Below are 15,518 nucleotides of genomic sequence, written 5' to 3'. Positions count from 1 at the left end.
ACGGGAGTTTGCTTGGTGAGCGTTTCCGTAATCAGCTTTCATTGACTTACAGCATATCAGTAGCCTAGCTCCTGTTCATATGAGTGGAATACACTTTTAAGTACAATGTGTTGCCAATAGTGTTTAGAATAGTGTGTTCCAAAGTTTTCTGAGTCTTTAACTAGATTGTGGTTTGTCTACAAACACACAGATAATTCTGCACTATTTTGGGGGCTGTGATTATCAGGCTACCTGTGATGAGCCGCTGGCATAACTCTATTATCAGCTGCTTCTGTCTGGGAAGTCTACCTGAAGCAGCACATCACAGGCAGCCTAGTAATCACACTCTGTGTTGGTACTGGCACTCTTTTAGAATAAACTATTCTGCAAACACATTGGAAATCTTTGGAAAGTAATTTAAAGTGCATTCCCCTCACACAAACAGGAGCTAACCTACTGAGACTCTGCAAGTCAATGGCAAACGGAGAGCAAATGCTCACCCAGCATCTCGGCGTATCACTTTCAGTCCCGGATACACTAAACATCTCTAGCAGCCGGTCGCAATTACGGAAAGCCAAACCCTACCACTTGATTTGTTTGCATTAGATGACTCCCTCTCTAGGTAAAAGACCAGCGTTACCTCTGATTGGCTGAAATGGCTACCCGGCCACCTGCTGATTAAACTTTGCATCCCACAGCTTTCCTACGCTTATTGAAAGCATCGAAGCATTCTTTTTTAAAGGCTATGTCAGGGGTTTGCACTCCTTTAACAACACAACATGTAAAGTAAAAGCCCAGTGAATCTCCTATTCCTTTGTTTGAATTCATCTTCAAAACCAAATGGTTCCCAGAGTCTGTCCCGCCCCATGCGTCCCGCTGGAGAGCTGTGTGCGCGCTGGGGTGAGGTCGGTTCCTCACCTTCCACCAGGGAGGTGAGGAGCGTGACGTTGGCCGCTTTCCTCCGGCCCGCCGGCAGGTTCAGGCCCAGCCGGTCAAGCTTCTCCCGCAGACAGCGGCCGCCGTTCTTAGACTTCGCTCTGTGGGGGGGGGGATGAAAGAAGATCGGAATTGGACATTTTGTCAGGGGCCATACCATTTATGATTTACAAATTGCGAATGGCTAATTGTGAATTGAAAAATGTTAAACTGTTTTTGATTGGGAATTGGGCATTGTGTAATATTATTTTCATGATCATTATCATTATCCTTATCCTTATTTTAATAATAATAATCATATATGATATGATAAATAATTGTGTGGGGAATTAAATGGGTTACCGAAGCATTGCGACCATAACTTAACTGAACAAACCCAGTTGATATTATTGTTCTGTGTTTCTGTTTTTAAAGATAATGAGCTATATAACTAGATGTATTATATTGTCAAACTGCTCCAGCCTGTTCTATAGTTTGTTTCCCCCTCTGAAAAAGGCCTGCTTCAGAATCCAGTTGAGCAGTAGTGCCTGAGATCAACCTCCACCATCTATCTATCCATTCATAGTGTTTGCTGTGGCCCCCTTGTCAGAAATATACATTTCCTAAACGAGTCAGGGAATGACACAACACACACTGATCACAGAGTTCGTGTCAGTGACTGGTGAGGCGTTGGTCTGTACAAACTGCGTCCTTCAATGTTGTTGGTTGTTCTACAACGCGCCACTACCATCCCCTCGACGACGAAAGCAGCAGTGTCCTTTACTGTCGACCCCCCTCCCCCAACCCCCAACATACCGACACACTCACACACAGGCACACACACACACACACACACACACAGCCCTTGCTCCCTCTCTTGTTCCCCGCTCTCTTCTATCCCTGCCCATTCTCATCAATAATACAGAGCTGTCTCCTCCTGCCTTCCTAACCACCCCGCTCTCTCTTTAGTGTCACTCCTTCTCTAACCCTAGTCTGCAACGGTCTGATATTTACATCGATATACAGGGATCTGGGTTGTCATACTGTGAGAAGTCAAAGGGGGGTTTTAATAGTCATGTTATATTTGTGTGTGTGTGTGTGTGTGTGTGTGTGTGTGTGTGTGTGTGTGTGTGCGGGCGTGTGTTGGTGTGGATGATTGTACGTTTGTGTCTAAACGTGTGTATGTGTTTGTGTGTATGCTTGCCTGCATGTGCGCTTGCATGCATTTGTATGTGTGTGTGTGTGTGTGTGTGTGTGTGTGTGCGTGTGTGCGTGTGTGCCTGTGTGTGGTTGTGCGGTGTGTACCTGCGCAGTATCCCGCCCAGCAGGGAGGCGTTGAGACACTCTGGGGGGGACAGGCGTCTCTTCACCTCGGCGATGGTCACCTTGTACTTGGAGGTGGAGCTGAGCAGCGACAGGCGGCCCGGCACTGAGCAGAACAGATCCGTGGGGTTCACCACGCACGTTCCCCCTGAGAGAAGACACAAACACGCGCAGACCACGTTAGTTACCGGTAGAACATATGGGGAGACTGTGAGCCATGTTCACAATATCCTTTCCCACTAATGCAGTTCGTTTGAGGAGAGGCACATGCTTGTCAACATTGCCTACATGTAGATATATACTGTAGATGTAGTTTCTGATTTAGAGTGTTTAAGAGTGGTTGGCTTTGAACACAATTCCTCCTTGCCTCTCATTAAATTAAAGAGCAGCACAGACAAAAAACAAGATCCTCTTGAGGTTCAGTATTGAGTCCATCATGTTACTGAAATGTGGGAAACCCTTGATTCCCATTCTAGCTCATGTTGTTTGCTTTGGTTTCTTTCGTTTCCAGGGTTTGACTCCCACTATGCACTGACGGTATTGTAAGGAAATTTAGGCAAGGTTATCCACCAAATTGCATATTTATTCACACAAATGTCTAATGTCATCTTATTATAATATTCATCATATTTAATGTTCCATTATTCTTGATTGTTGGTCAGTGTCTTATGTTTTCATATAAGATGTTAGGCTATATATAGGTTGATAGGCTGGACTCCACAAATATAGTGTTGAATATTTAGAAGTAAATAATGTTATAACAAAATAACAGCACTTTATTGTCCACATTGATGTGGCACATTAGTGAAAAAGTAGAACTAGGTTATTATTGAACGTCTAATTAATGTTTCAATTACAGTTCTTCCTTTGGAATTACCATAGCCTAAACCTCTTCACTAAGTTGTTGTTGTTGTTAAGCTGTTCTTTTTAATGGTATGTAAATAAATACTGAGACTAACCGGATCAGCACGAGCGGAGCTAATCCCGGATGTTAAACAGAGGGTTCCAGCTCCTCCAGTAGGCCCTGCTCTGTAGGCCTATAGCTCAGTAGACCCCCCCCCCACTTCGCTTGGCCCCTCATCAGACCGATCTCACAGCAGGGAGGCTCTTTGTTTTTTTTAGGCCACGGATAAATATTATGGAATCAAGAAAACAAAAACAAGATGCTGGCTGGCTTGGGTTGGCCGGCGGTGGGGCTCAGCGCTACAGGCTACACCGCGGCGCGCCAGCAGAACGCTGGCCCTCAGCCCAGACCGGCTCCTATGACACAGACCCATGGAGGTACTCTTTTCACTACTGTGAGATGTTGCACTTAGTCTTAAAAGCCCTATTGACTAAAAACAATGTCTCGCCTGTGAACCAAGGTGCAGCTAGGAGCCGATGCTTCACAGCAATGTTCCATATGAGGTCTGTCTGCTACAAGGGCCCGTCAATGAGGTGCTGCCCCGCCACACTTTGGCTGTCTTAACATATAGTCTGCAGGCGCTCAGAAGTGAGGCAGCTTATAGAGTATGGACTTGATTTGTTTTTATGTGTGTGTGTGTTTGTGTGTGTGTGTGCGTGTGTGTGTGTGTGTGTGTGTGTGTGTGTGTGTGCGTGTGCGGCTGTGTGTCTGAAGTCCGGCTTTTCTGTGACACATTCCGGGTAGAACTGTCTGTCAGCCTCACGCGCTCTGACAGGGCGCGCGTCTCTGAAAGCTGTGGGTTCACATCATATTAATTCCCCTAAAAATGTTTTGATTCAAAGTAGTTTGTATTTTATGTTGCCAAGGGCAATCGAAAAGAGCTATTGCCGGTATAGTGCAGTCAGTGGAGCGCGCGGGCCCAGAGGCGATAACGGTATTTAAGCAGCGGAGAGTAGCCTGGGGCAGCGGCGCGAGCGGCGGGCGGGATCACACGCAGAATCAAGCGCCTTTTACGAGTTTGCCGCGAAAATTAAAGAAAAAGAGACACGGGCCAAATGTCATTCTCCTCCGAATTTAACAACAATGTTCATCGCTCCAGTCACGAGACAGCGGCGGAGCCCCACCCACACAAAACACACACAAACTCCAATGTCTTTACAGGGGAGTAACGGCCTTCAGCGAGCGCATGCACGAGCAATCGCGGGGGCGCGCGAGCGCGTCTGAAGAGAAAGACGCGACGCCGGATAGGCCTGCTGCGACTGAGGGGGGACGAGGAAGGGATGCGTGGCTGATTAAAACACAGACGATTCCTACTAAGTAGGATCCCTAGTCTTGAGTGGTTTTTCTTTTGAAAAAAGGTGATGTGAATATTCATGCCGCCAAAAGCCGCAGTCAGAAAGAACAACATTAATATGATCTCCACTGAATTCGGGTGCCCCGCTCGGCATTAGCATATCAAAGTGTCCGCCCGAGGCGAGAGAAGCTATCGATACTGGAGCGGGACGTAAAGCAAAGATGATTGGTTGTGATGGTTGGCGCGGCTGAGCTCAGGGCGGAACGCGGCGCGCCGTTAACCCAAAGTGATAGCGGAGGGATTCCCGCGTCAATCCGCGAGAAAGCCCCAACACCTAGGCGGAGTTGATGAAAAATTAAACCCCAGATCTCTCATCTCTTCTTTTCTGTATGGCAAAAAAAAAACGGCACACATGTGTGTGTGTGTGTGTGTGTGTGTGTGTGTGTGTGTGTGTGTGTGTGTGTGTGTGTGTGTGTGTGTGTGTGTGTGTGTGTGTGTGTGTATAGCGGTGAGAGACAGAGCCCCCTCCCCTGAAACAGCCCCGGCTCGCCGGCTTTGGAGCGCGCGCAGATCTATTCCGGGTATAAACCCGACTTGTGAGGAAATGAGTTGGCCTGTGATGCCATCATCTACACCGGGTCGGCAAGAACACATTCAACAGTCGGTTCATCTGCAGAACCATCTGGGATTCATTGTATAGTATATAGAACCCGTCTGAACGCGTGCAGAGGATGCTGATGAGCGCGCGCCTATAGGCTGAGCACGTGGGCGCTTCGAGACAGAAGGGACGTACCGGCTGCGATGGGCCACAGTACATGGGCCAGGGCATATCCGGCCCTGGGAGCCTGGGACCATAGTGCTGGTTTTCTGATAATTATTCCTACTTACAATTATTAAAATTGTGACAACTATTTACCGGAACAATTTATTTGATACAATTCATTTGATTTAGACATTTAGGCGATCTACACTGAAGCAAACGAGTTGGCTTTGCACGGTTTAGATTTTTTAAGGAATTACATTCTGGTTTGCATTGCAATATCCTACATTCTTATCAGTTCATCACCTCCGACAATGTAGGCCCTTAGGCATATTGACAAGTTAGGCTGACAAGATATAAGATTACATAGGCATGTTTTCTAGGCCTACATTGCATACTAGATTATACCCCGTTGTCTAAGCATCTTTAAAAACACACACATTGGTTGAGTGTGTGTAGAATGTGAATGACAAGGTTTGTCGTCTGAATGAATTAAAATGAAACGCATCCGCGTTCCATCACCTTCAGACTTTTGTCGTGAGCGTGTGTATATGCGTGCGTGTGTCTGTGCGTGTGTGTTATTGCGTGTGTGCATGGTGTGTGTGTATGTGTTAGCGGCCGCGTGTGTGTACGGGGGTAGAGAAAAGGCGTGTTTCCTCTACACGTGTTGACAGGAGACAGGGGTGTTGTGTGTGCGTGTGTTTCTGTCTGTTCGCTGTCTTGTTTTGTCAGCGGCTGCTGTGTGTATGTGCCCGTGGCCCGCGGTAAAACAATAGAGCGCCCCTCGGAGCCCCTACCTCTCCGTATGACGCCCCCTTGGCCGTTCAGCACCAGCCCACACTGCGCCTCCACGGAGCCCTGCGGGGGAGAGCGGGCCGTTAGTACCACAATAACAGCGTCAGAAGGCACAGAACAGAACATCAGTGTGTTTATGCATAGGTAATGGTAGAGCGGAGGACTGTAGCGGTTACACGGGAATCCTTAGGTCACTGGTTCAATTCCGGTTCGAAGGAGGTAAATACTTTTCTGACAAATAAATAAAATATACTAAATAATCATATTAAAATACTCATTATGTTTCGCTGTGGATAAAAGCATCTGTTAAATAAGAATGTAAACATAAAAGTCGTCAAATGACGTTGATGTCCCTTGGCTAACCTGTTCTACGTCTGGATAAGTCTGGCTAAGCTTTTATTGTCTGATTAACCGATTATGGTCTGGCTAACCTGTAAAGGTCTGGGTAACCTGTTATGGTTATGGTCTGGCTAACCGGTTATGCTCTGGATTACCATATGGTTATGGTATGGTCTGACGAACCTGTTATGGTTATGGTTATGGTCTGGCTAACCTGGAATGGTTATGGTCTGGCTAACCTGGTATGGTTATGGTTATGGTCTGGTTAACCTGGTATGGTTATGGTCTGGTTAACCAGGTATGGTTATGGTCTGGCTAACCTGGTATGGTTATGGTCTGGTTAACCTGGTATGGTTATGGTCTGGTTAACCTGGTATGGTTATGGTCTGGGTAACCTGTTATGGTTATGGTCTGGCTAACCGGTTATGGTCGGGGTAACCTGTTATGGTTATGGTCTGGCTAACTATAACGCAATGTGGGTAAATACGGCGCTGCTATCAACAATGTCATCAAGAGAGAAGAACACGAGCCTTTATTCAGAAACCAGTTAATCCCTCGTGTGAGCCTCGAGGCCGGTCCCTGGTTCAACCGGACCCGCGTGTGCAGAGACCCCCAGATTAAAATAATAAAACGTGCTGCTGAAAGGGCCTTGTAGCGCTTCCTTAACCAACTCCGGCTCTGTTTTTAGCCTTTTTTATTCCGAAGCTAAAGTGATTATAAAATCAATATACAAAAACGCAGAGGTCTTGCATGAATTAGCTTTGTGACGAGCGAAAGGTGTGGCAGCTGCTTTTGTTAAGCATGAAAATCTCTTTACGCGCTTATAGACGCGACAGTGTTGCACGGGCCCGGGCGCATCTGTTCTGTTCTCCCGTGAAGCTCAGGTTCACGGGCCGATTCTTTCCTTTTCTTCAAAAGGTCTCACTTGTTTTATAGGCGCGTGTGTGCACATGCGTGTGCGTGTGTGAATATTGAAAACCGACGTCATTTGTTTGGCAGACAATAGGCCCGCAATATAAACTAAGAATATATTAAACTGAATATCCGATGGTGTAAAGTTTATACATTTTCGTGTTTGTTAATAGTGTTGACCTTGTTTTAGACTATGACCACATAGTAATCAATAGGCTTATTCTTTTTAAGGAACTATTCTCGACCATAAGGATATATTCAGAAACAAATATTTAATATAGCATATCCTATTATATTTGTATTTAAATGATCAACGAGGTGAAACAATAGCCGGATAAATCTGCTGTTCCCATAATCATATTCCTCCGATTATTATTATATTATTATCATTATTGTAGCTTATATATTTTTACATTCATTTTATTATTATAATTAGGCTACTATTTTTATTAGTATGGCTGCAGTATTAGTATTGGTATAGTGATTACAAGCATTAGCATTGTTATCATTAATATTATTATAAGAACTTTTTAAATTTTTTGAATTTTTTAAATTAGAATTATATTTATTATTATTATTATTATTATTATTATTATTATTTATTAATAATAATATTATTGTAACTTATATTGGGTTAGGGTTAGGGTGAAGCCTAACCCTGATTGTCAGTATGTAGACTATTCTAATATAGTCTACTTACTGACAATCTTGTTAGTTTTAAAATAATAATAAAAGTATTACTAGACTAATACTATAAATAATATCATTATTACCCTTATAATTATTATTATTGTTGTTGTTGTTATTGTTGTGGTTGCTTTTATTTTCATAATTATAAAATAATAATTACTATTATAATAATATTACATTTCACAAAATGACAAAATTATCAAGCAATGCAAGTGAACTTCAGAAAAAAATCGGTATATTACGTATAACCCAAATTATTCGTGAGTAGCCTATGTTAAAACCTTGTTTAACTATGGACGTTTCTAACTAAAGCTTAGATGTCGCTGCATAAATAACGAAGTTGATTGACGTTAAGTCTGTAATTGGATAAACTACGGTGCTTTACGACGCTCGAGCGGGGCATTGTGCCTTGAACCCCGATCCGTTAATCCGCCCTTTACCGGAGAATAGAGAACCAGCGGCTTTTCTTTGCCTCAGCAGACAGCGGGACACACACACGCAGACACACATACACACGCGATCAGTGTGTCTTGGTTTTCATCTCGACCATTTCTATACATCGAAAATAATTATGTAAAATATGGGTCACGTGACAATCTGGTAAAAATGAAAGGCTGATCCCACAATAGGATTGTATAGACTGCTAGTCAATTAACCTTTAGAAAGGGCTGCGCTTTCAGCAGCACGGCCCGTGTGGACTTGACTCCATCCCTGAATGAAACACATTTGCTATTTTATCCCAAACACACACGAAAATACTTCATCTTAACAAGCTTGGAAATACCAGGCCATTTGACCCAATTCAATGTACCAACGAAGGCTGGTCGCTTTAAAGGTGTCGCCGTGAGCCCATGGCCCCTGGTCAGTCTGAAGATAATATAATAAAGCGGCCACCAAGCATCTGGTGCGTCTCTCTGCCCGATAGCTGGGATTCATAACGTGGATACCCTGGAAAAGACGTGCTGCAGACCACGTGGGGCGGTGTGAATATGGCTGCAGAGGTAAGGTACTGGGCATTTGGCTTTCAGGGACTGGGGGGAGGGGGGGGGGGGCAACATGGGCCGACACTACAGGTCAGGTGTGCTTAGTGGACTGGCCTAGCTGAATAATGGAAGCGGAGGACGGGGGTAAAGCGGCGGTGCCCGGTCGCCTTTAGGCGGTAGTCGACCATTGGACCGGCACTGAGAGGGAGGACAGGTGGAGATACAGAATAAAGGAACAGTGAGAGGGCAAAGGAAGACCCAAGGAGGTACCTGTATGTCGTCTGCCCCGGGCGGAGGCAGCCCAAGGCCGGCGGCGGGCAGTAGCCTCTGGTCCGCGTGGTGCATGCCCACGCCGTAGGCCTGGGAGCCGTGTGACGTCATCAGCGACAGGTCATGGCGCCTGTAGGCGTCGAGGCAGCCCAGCTCGCGCCGCTGCTGCTCGTCCAGGCACGAGGACTTGAGCGCCGAGCGCGCGTTGTGCAAGTTTATGAAGTCGGCGGGTTCCCCGTGGTGGATCTGCTGGTAGTACTGGCCCGAGTGCAGGGAGTTGAGTCCGTAGGCCTCGGGAGCCACCGCGGGGTGGGAGTGCTGGAACTCGTAGTGGAAGGACTGGTGGTGTAAGGGCGTGTACTGGTGGTTGGCGGAGAAGTAGGGCGAGGCGAACTCCGTGGCGGCCGCCGCGGGGTAGGTGAGCGGGGAGGACGAGGAGTAGGCGACCGAGGAGTTGGCCACGGACTCCAGGCAGCCCAGCTGCATCAGGCGGTAGCTGTTTGATCCGTCGTGACGTATCTGCGAGCGGTAAAGACACGGGGAATGTGTGTGAGCGATTGTCATTTACGTTCAGTGCAGCGAGCGTCTCCTCTGCTCGCTGCTCAGTGGAGTCGCGGTGTTTTTTTTCCAGCCCTGCCTCCCAAAACACACTCAAACAGACCTGAAGGAAAAAACACACACACACACACACACACATGCACCACCGCCACACATTCAAAGGGATTCTTCCCTTAAAACCACCTGAAGGAGGTGTCATCTCCGCACCGCACCCGGGAGGTGAACGCACGCCGACTGGAGACACCGTTGGTGTGTGTTTTTTTCCCTTCGTTTCTTTTCGTTCTGTCTTTTTTTGTTTCGGGGTTGGGGGACGGGGACGGGGGGGGGGGGGCTGTCACTCCTTGCAAATTTTTAAATCGTCTCCCTGTTATATACTATTATTTTCGAGCTGTTGGCAAATGTAGTGGGCCAGCTCTCGCTCCCACAATGGATGAGGAACGAGGAGTTCAGTCCTGAGATGTTGTAATCACACTACAGCTACACCGTGCACCACACAATCCCTGCTTTTTTTACCCTCTCTAATAAAAACGCAAACCGCCCCGGCAGCGCCAGTGTGGAGCGACCGCACCTCAGACTACACATTTTGCTCCATCAATTCGCGAGGTGATAAATAACAAGTCTGGAAATCGTTGTGAAATTAAATTAAAGCGGCGCTGTTTGATTTTAATGTGCATTTTCATTAACGGTAGGATATAGTTGTTTAGAAATCAAACGATACATTAAGCAAAGTGCAATTAATTACCTCGGCGTCGTGGACTAGTCCGGGAAAGGTTGCTGACATTGTGCTTTTTTTTCCAAAGTGACTCTTTTCCGTCCTCGCCGATCGAAATGTAAAAAAATACTTTAAAATCCAAAAAACCCAGAGAAATAAAATAAGTCCCACGCGCACACTCGGTATCGGCGGAAAGCTGACGGAAAGCGAGCGTCTCCCCTCTGCACGGATGGGGCTGGCTCACGGATTTTGTACTTGCAGGGTATTTCTCGGCTGATGTCGTAGGTCCCTTGGTAATATAGAAGTTCTGAAAATTAAGCATCAGCACTGAGGAATGGGAGGACAATAGACGGAGCGCAGCATCCCAGGAGACAAGGAATAAATATTGTATCTTCGCCTTAATAAGGAACCAAGTTCTTCTTTCAACATTTTTCTACGCTTTTGTGGACATTTTGAGTTTGACCAGTTTCTCTGTTCATACGTCGTTCAGTGGGGTTCATTTCCTTTTTTAAATTAACACCGCTTTCCCTAACAAGTTTACACATTCTATGGATTTTCTACAGAAATGTAAGTCTGTTTTGAGATATTAATCATTCATAATAATACGGTACAAACAATATTAGACTCATTTATATAATATATATATTTTCATATTTCTTTACAGAAGAACATTAAGAAGGACCTTTTTCGTTTTTCTTATTACATCTTTTGGTATTTAGTGATTATAGGAATATTATACATCCTTTGAAACGTAACGTTTTCAGAAAGACAGGCAGGGTTTCATTATTACTATTGGAAGATTTCCGTTTTATAGATAGACAATACAATATTTGATTCAGAATTTTACATTTAGAATATTTATTCATATTTACCGGGGGTTATTTGTCACAAATAGGCCTAAGCCTACATATGTATCTTATAAAAGCATGTGTGTTATGAATTATTTTTCAATTGGCTAACAAGCTATGCCATGTTATTTGATTTATTTTCAACCACATCCGTGACTTTTAGCATATTAACATTAGACTATAGACTATTATTATTGTGGTTATTATGTTAATGTCTTATTATTATGCTATTATATATATATTGTGTAATAATAATAGTAATTAATATTACTAATTGTAGTATTAATATTAATAATATTATAAAAATGATGATGATAATTACTATTGTTATTATATATTATCATTATTATATAAGCCTATCGAGAGAAATAGTAAAACATGCCATAATTCGCCTCATTAATCTTGCAGAAAGTAAGTATAACATTTAAGGGGCTTTTGATTAATTGTTTTCGGCTTATCTTCGTTTTTTCATCAATTCAATCACCGGTTCCACTCTGACAGTGCTAACACGACAGACACATCCCGTCATTTGTATTGTTGTGGTTCGGTGTCTGCATCGAGGCTCCAGGGCTCGCGCTGTTTTAATATTCACTTTGCTCCGCGCTATTACCAGTCGGTGGGTTTCGCGTGCTCTCCGCTGCGCTCGAGGTGCATCAGATAACTCAACACGACCCTTATAGGGCTGTTTGAGGGAGAGGAAGACTTGATTAAGCCTCTATGTTGTCTCATGTATAATAACCATGAGACCACGCCGGCTACTCATCTCAACCACCAATTGAATAGGCCTACATGCCCATGGGCACGTCAGATCAAAGTGGACTATAGACTAAGCATACATATCCATGGGTGAAAACAAATAGATACCATTAATAAAGAACATTGTGTGCTAGCAGGAGAACGACGTGTGCTAGGCTACCAAACCAGTACCCTTCGCTATGCAACCGATCCGCAAAGCAGCCAGATACCTAATAGGCTCCCAAACGAATCAGAACAGAGCTTCCGGTCACGCTCTGCCGAGACAGCGCGAGAGGAGCAGCGACGCGGGAAGGGGGAGAGGAGTGAAGTGAAGAGGAGAGCGGAGCTCGAGAGCCTCTCTGCTTCATCACTCGCTTATCCTACCAGGAAACGTGCAGAACCGCGCGCCCGAGCACGCGCGCCGCCACCGTGCGCATTCACAGGCGAGGACGTCGGAAGGAGGATGTAGGCTGGGAGAGGGAGAGAAAGCGAGGCAGACAGGGCGCTTTCAAAGTGTTTAAAAAGCCCTCTAGCTTTTCCTTTAACCCGAATTATCTCAGAGTGTTATTACTCTGGGCGCGCACAGTGCTAAGCGTGTAATGCACGCGCGCTCCCCTTTCTCCTCTCTAGGCCTCCAGTCGACGTCATCTACAAAGCAGTGTGTGTCTGGAGGCCTATCTGGGGGGGGGGGGGAACCGATCGATGGATATCTGAATCGGGTCCCAACCGGGGACCTTTTGGACGTTTTTTATTTTCACGCATGTTACTTTAGCCAACGAGACTCTGTGTTATTAAAATGTAAAGTCTCCCCGTGCACCGACGCCGTGACGCTGTTATTGACTGCACTTTAATTAAGGAACAATTTCTCCACCCATCTGTTCCTGCTCCTCGTGGACTTAATGCTTAGACCGGTAACAGTCATCAACAACAACACACAGCCCGTATGGGGGGGGGGGGGGGGGGGGGGCAAACAGGCCCACCAATCACCATGCTAATTGAGCTGACCTTTTGACAGTGATGAACCACACTGCCACAGGAATAAGCCGTTTACACTGTGCTGCAGTTGATTCCACTTTTCAACAAGTTTCGAACGTCTTTTCATTTTAATAAAGTGGAAAGGTCGGAATTAACAACAAAAAAAAACAATTAAATATTTATTAGTTATTATTCGTTTATACCAATTCCCGGGTTGGGGCGTGAGGTTATTCAGACCGAGCAACCATAGTAACAGTGTATGAAATGAGTGAATGAGAGACGTGTAGAGACAGATTTGTGTCGTCAACGTGGCCGTCAAGCGGAGTCACCAGTTGCACCGCAGACCGTGATAATGGGGCTTAGCGCCGGCGACCAGCGCCGCTTCACCCCGCAGCAGCAGATGCGCAGTGATCTCCGGGTAGGGCCAAGTCCATCTGCCGCCCGGGAGCTAGGGAAAGGGCTGAGCGATGCGGCCCCTAAACCCCTTCTGAAACCTCTCCTACTGTATACGCCCAAAGGCCAGAGAGGAGATGGACACCGGTAGACCGTGCAACCACACTGATGCGTCGGAATCAGTGTAAGAGCCAAACAACAACAAACGTTTCGAGGCTGGGAATGTGCCTGATGCAGTGGATGGGAGGCGTGCAAAACTCTACAATATAAAGTCAAAAATAATTATGGCGCAGCCCATGCATAAGCTTACGTCCTATTTATCTAACTTATAATGGAAGGAATACAATTCACACATATTTAATTAAATAGGCTATTAATCGCAAAACTCTTCAGAAAATAAGTACAATTAAGGGATCTACGCTGGTAGGCCTAACCTTAGGCTATCGTCGACTGAATATCTGGCCCGCTGGCACAAAGAAACATAGGTAGGCCTGTAATCGTTTTGACTTCATATTTACATCATATGATCGCGTGGCACCTCTTCTTCACCATTTAAATATTTAAGAATCCCTACTATTATGGTAATTTGAATAACAACATGATCCACCAGCCTCTAATAAAGAAGATCCACTCCTAACCCCCAAAGCAGTACAGGCCCATCCAGCCCACTCTGGAGCTACAAAATAGGTGGGCTGATATGGGCTCCGTTTTGCTATGCCTGTTGCGCACAGGGGCTGCTGGCCTTGTTTAGGTGCGTGTCTGAGCTGGGGCGAATAATAATCAGCCGCTGCCCCTTCCACACCCTCACAAACATTGTATTCCCATTCATATGCCCGAAGGCGTCCGTTAACGGACCGATGGGCCTACCTTTCCTCCCGGGCCAGGGGCCAGCCGTGATAACGACTTTGACAGTGACCGCAGCGACGCACCAAACGGCCCGCAAGACGTTTGTCCTCGAAACAACAGCAACACAAAAAAAAGCAATTAAGAAAATGCTCGTGTCTGACCTAGATAACCGAGTGTCTTAGGAACCACAGGTTAATATGCTAATATGGATTCGCTAATTGTGGATTTAGAGTCGTTGGGAGGAAGGGGGAGGGGGGACTAGGGGCGTTTTGAGTGGCGTGTTATCTGTAAAGATCTGCTCTAGATTAATTCCGCAGCGCGTGAGGTAAGAGTCTGGAAACAGGTGGTCGACCTCCACATGAGGATGGAGGCAAGACGTTATGCGTCCCTGCACTGACCAAAGTAGGACTGTTTATTAGTCTGGGCTGCAAATTAAAAGCCGTGCCCTTGAATTAAGATTATGGTCAATCAGAATGAATAAAAAAAAACGTAAAAAAAAATGGAATATATGATAATTAGGCCAATCTGTTTTTTTTTCGGCTGCGATGAATCTGTTTCCTAAGTTTAGGTATTATTGTATCAATAATTGATTGTTTGTGAATAGCTTGACGTTATCATGCTGAACACAATGTCAATGTGGATGTATGTGTGGTCCAAGGGCGCCCGTAGAAACAACACACACACTGCTTACACACACACACACACACACACACACACACACACACACACACACACACACACACACACACACACACACACACACACACAAGTCCTTAAGTTCAAGAGCCGCAGGACATTTACTTCAAGCCCTTCACCTCTTGAGGGCCCCAGAAAGTCAGAAATCAAGTATATGTCTGCTATACACCACCGAGTCAACAACGGGTATCATTGGCCGTTTGTGTTTTCAATTAGGTTGTAATTGTACTTCTTTGTTAGACTAATTAGTCCACGAGTGGGTTGAATTAAGAAGTTGAGTAAGAGCAGACACGTGCCAGCTGCCCTAAAACAAAAGGCTTCCCCTCCAACACCAATGAAAAGGACAATCTGTTCCTCAGTGGTTCAACGGCCACTGACCGGCAAGCGGGGCCCAATAACACACATACGGCGTTACACTCAGGATTGCATAAAATATAGGCCTCCATATGAATATACATATGTTTGTAGGTTTGGCCTTAATTAATATTACTTGCTTATTATCTGACCAAAATTCCCATCGCTTGTCTTTGTTCTTGAAAAGAGGAAAAAAATAAAATAAAGTTGAAATCAGATGTCTGAAATGTCCCAAAT

The 15,518-nt window shown here is 45.4% G+C and overlaps 1 protein-coding gene across 1 annotated transcript in view; it reads right to left on the bottom strand.

Annotated features, from left to right (window-relative positions):
• Window positions 1–10,503, bottom strand: part of tfap2d (transcription factor AP-2 delta (activating enhancer binding protein 2 delta)) — a gene marked incomplete at both ends in the record, with an annotated part of 13,190 nt that extends 2,687 nt beyond the window's left edge. Inside the window, 5 exons of the mRNA XM_079754218.1 lie at window positions 898–1,016; window positions 2,200–2,365; window positions 5,973–6,033; window positions 9,165–9,683; window positions 10,465–10,503. Coding sequence (XP_079610344.1) covers window positions 898–1,016; window positions 2,200–2,365; window positions 5,973–6,033; window positions 9,165–9,683; window positions 10,465–10,503 — 904 coding nt within the window. The remainder of the gene's footprint in view (window positions 1–897; window positions 1,017–2,199; window positions 2,366–5,972; window positions 6,034–9,164; window positions 9,684–10,464) is intronic.
• Between the last annotated feature and the right edge of the window lie 5,015 nt (window positions 10,504–15,518).

Source organism: Pollachius pollachius, assembly GCF_949987615.1.
Source record: "Pollachius pollachius genome assembly, chromosome: 16".
NCBI classification, from domain to species: domain Eukaryota; kingdom Metazoa; phylum Chordata; class Actinopteri; order Gadiformes; family Gadidae; genus Pollachius; species Pollachius pollachius.
This window is presented reverse-complemented; position numbering and strand designations above follow the sequence as displayed.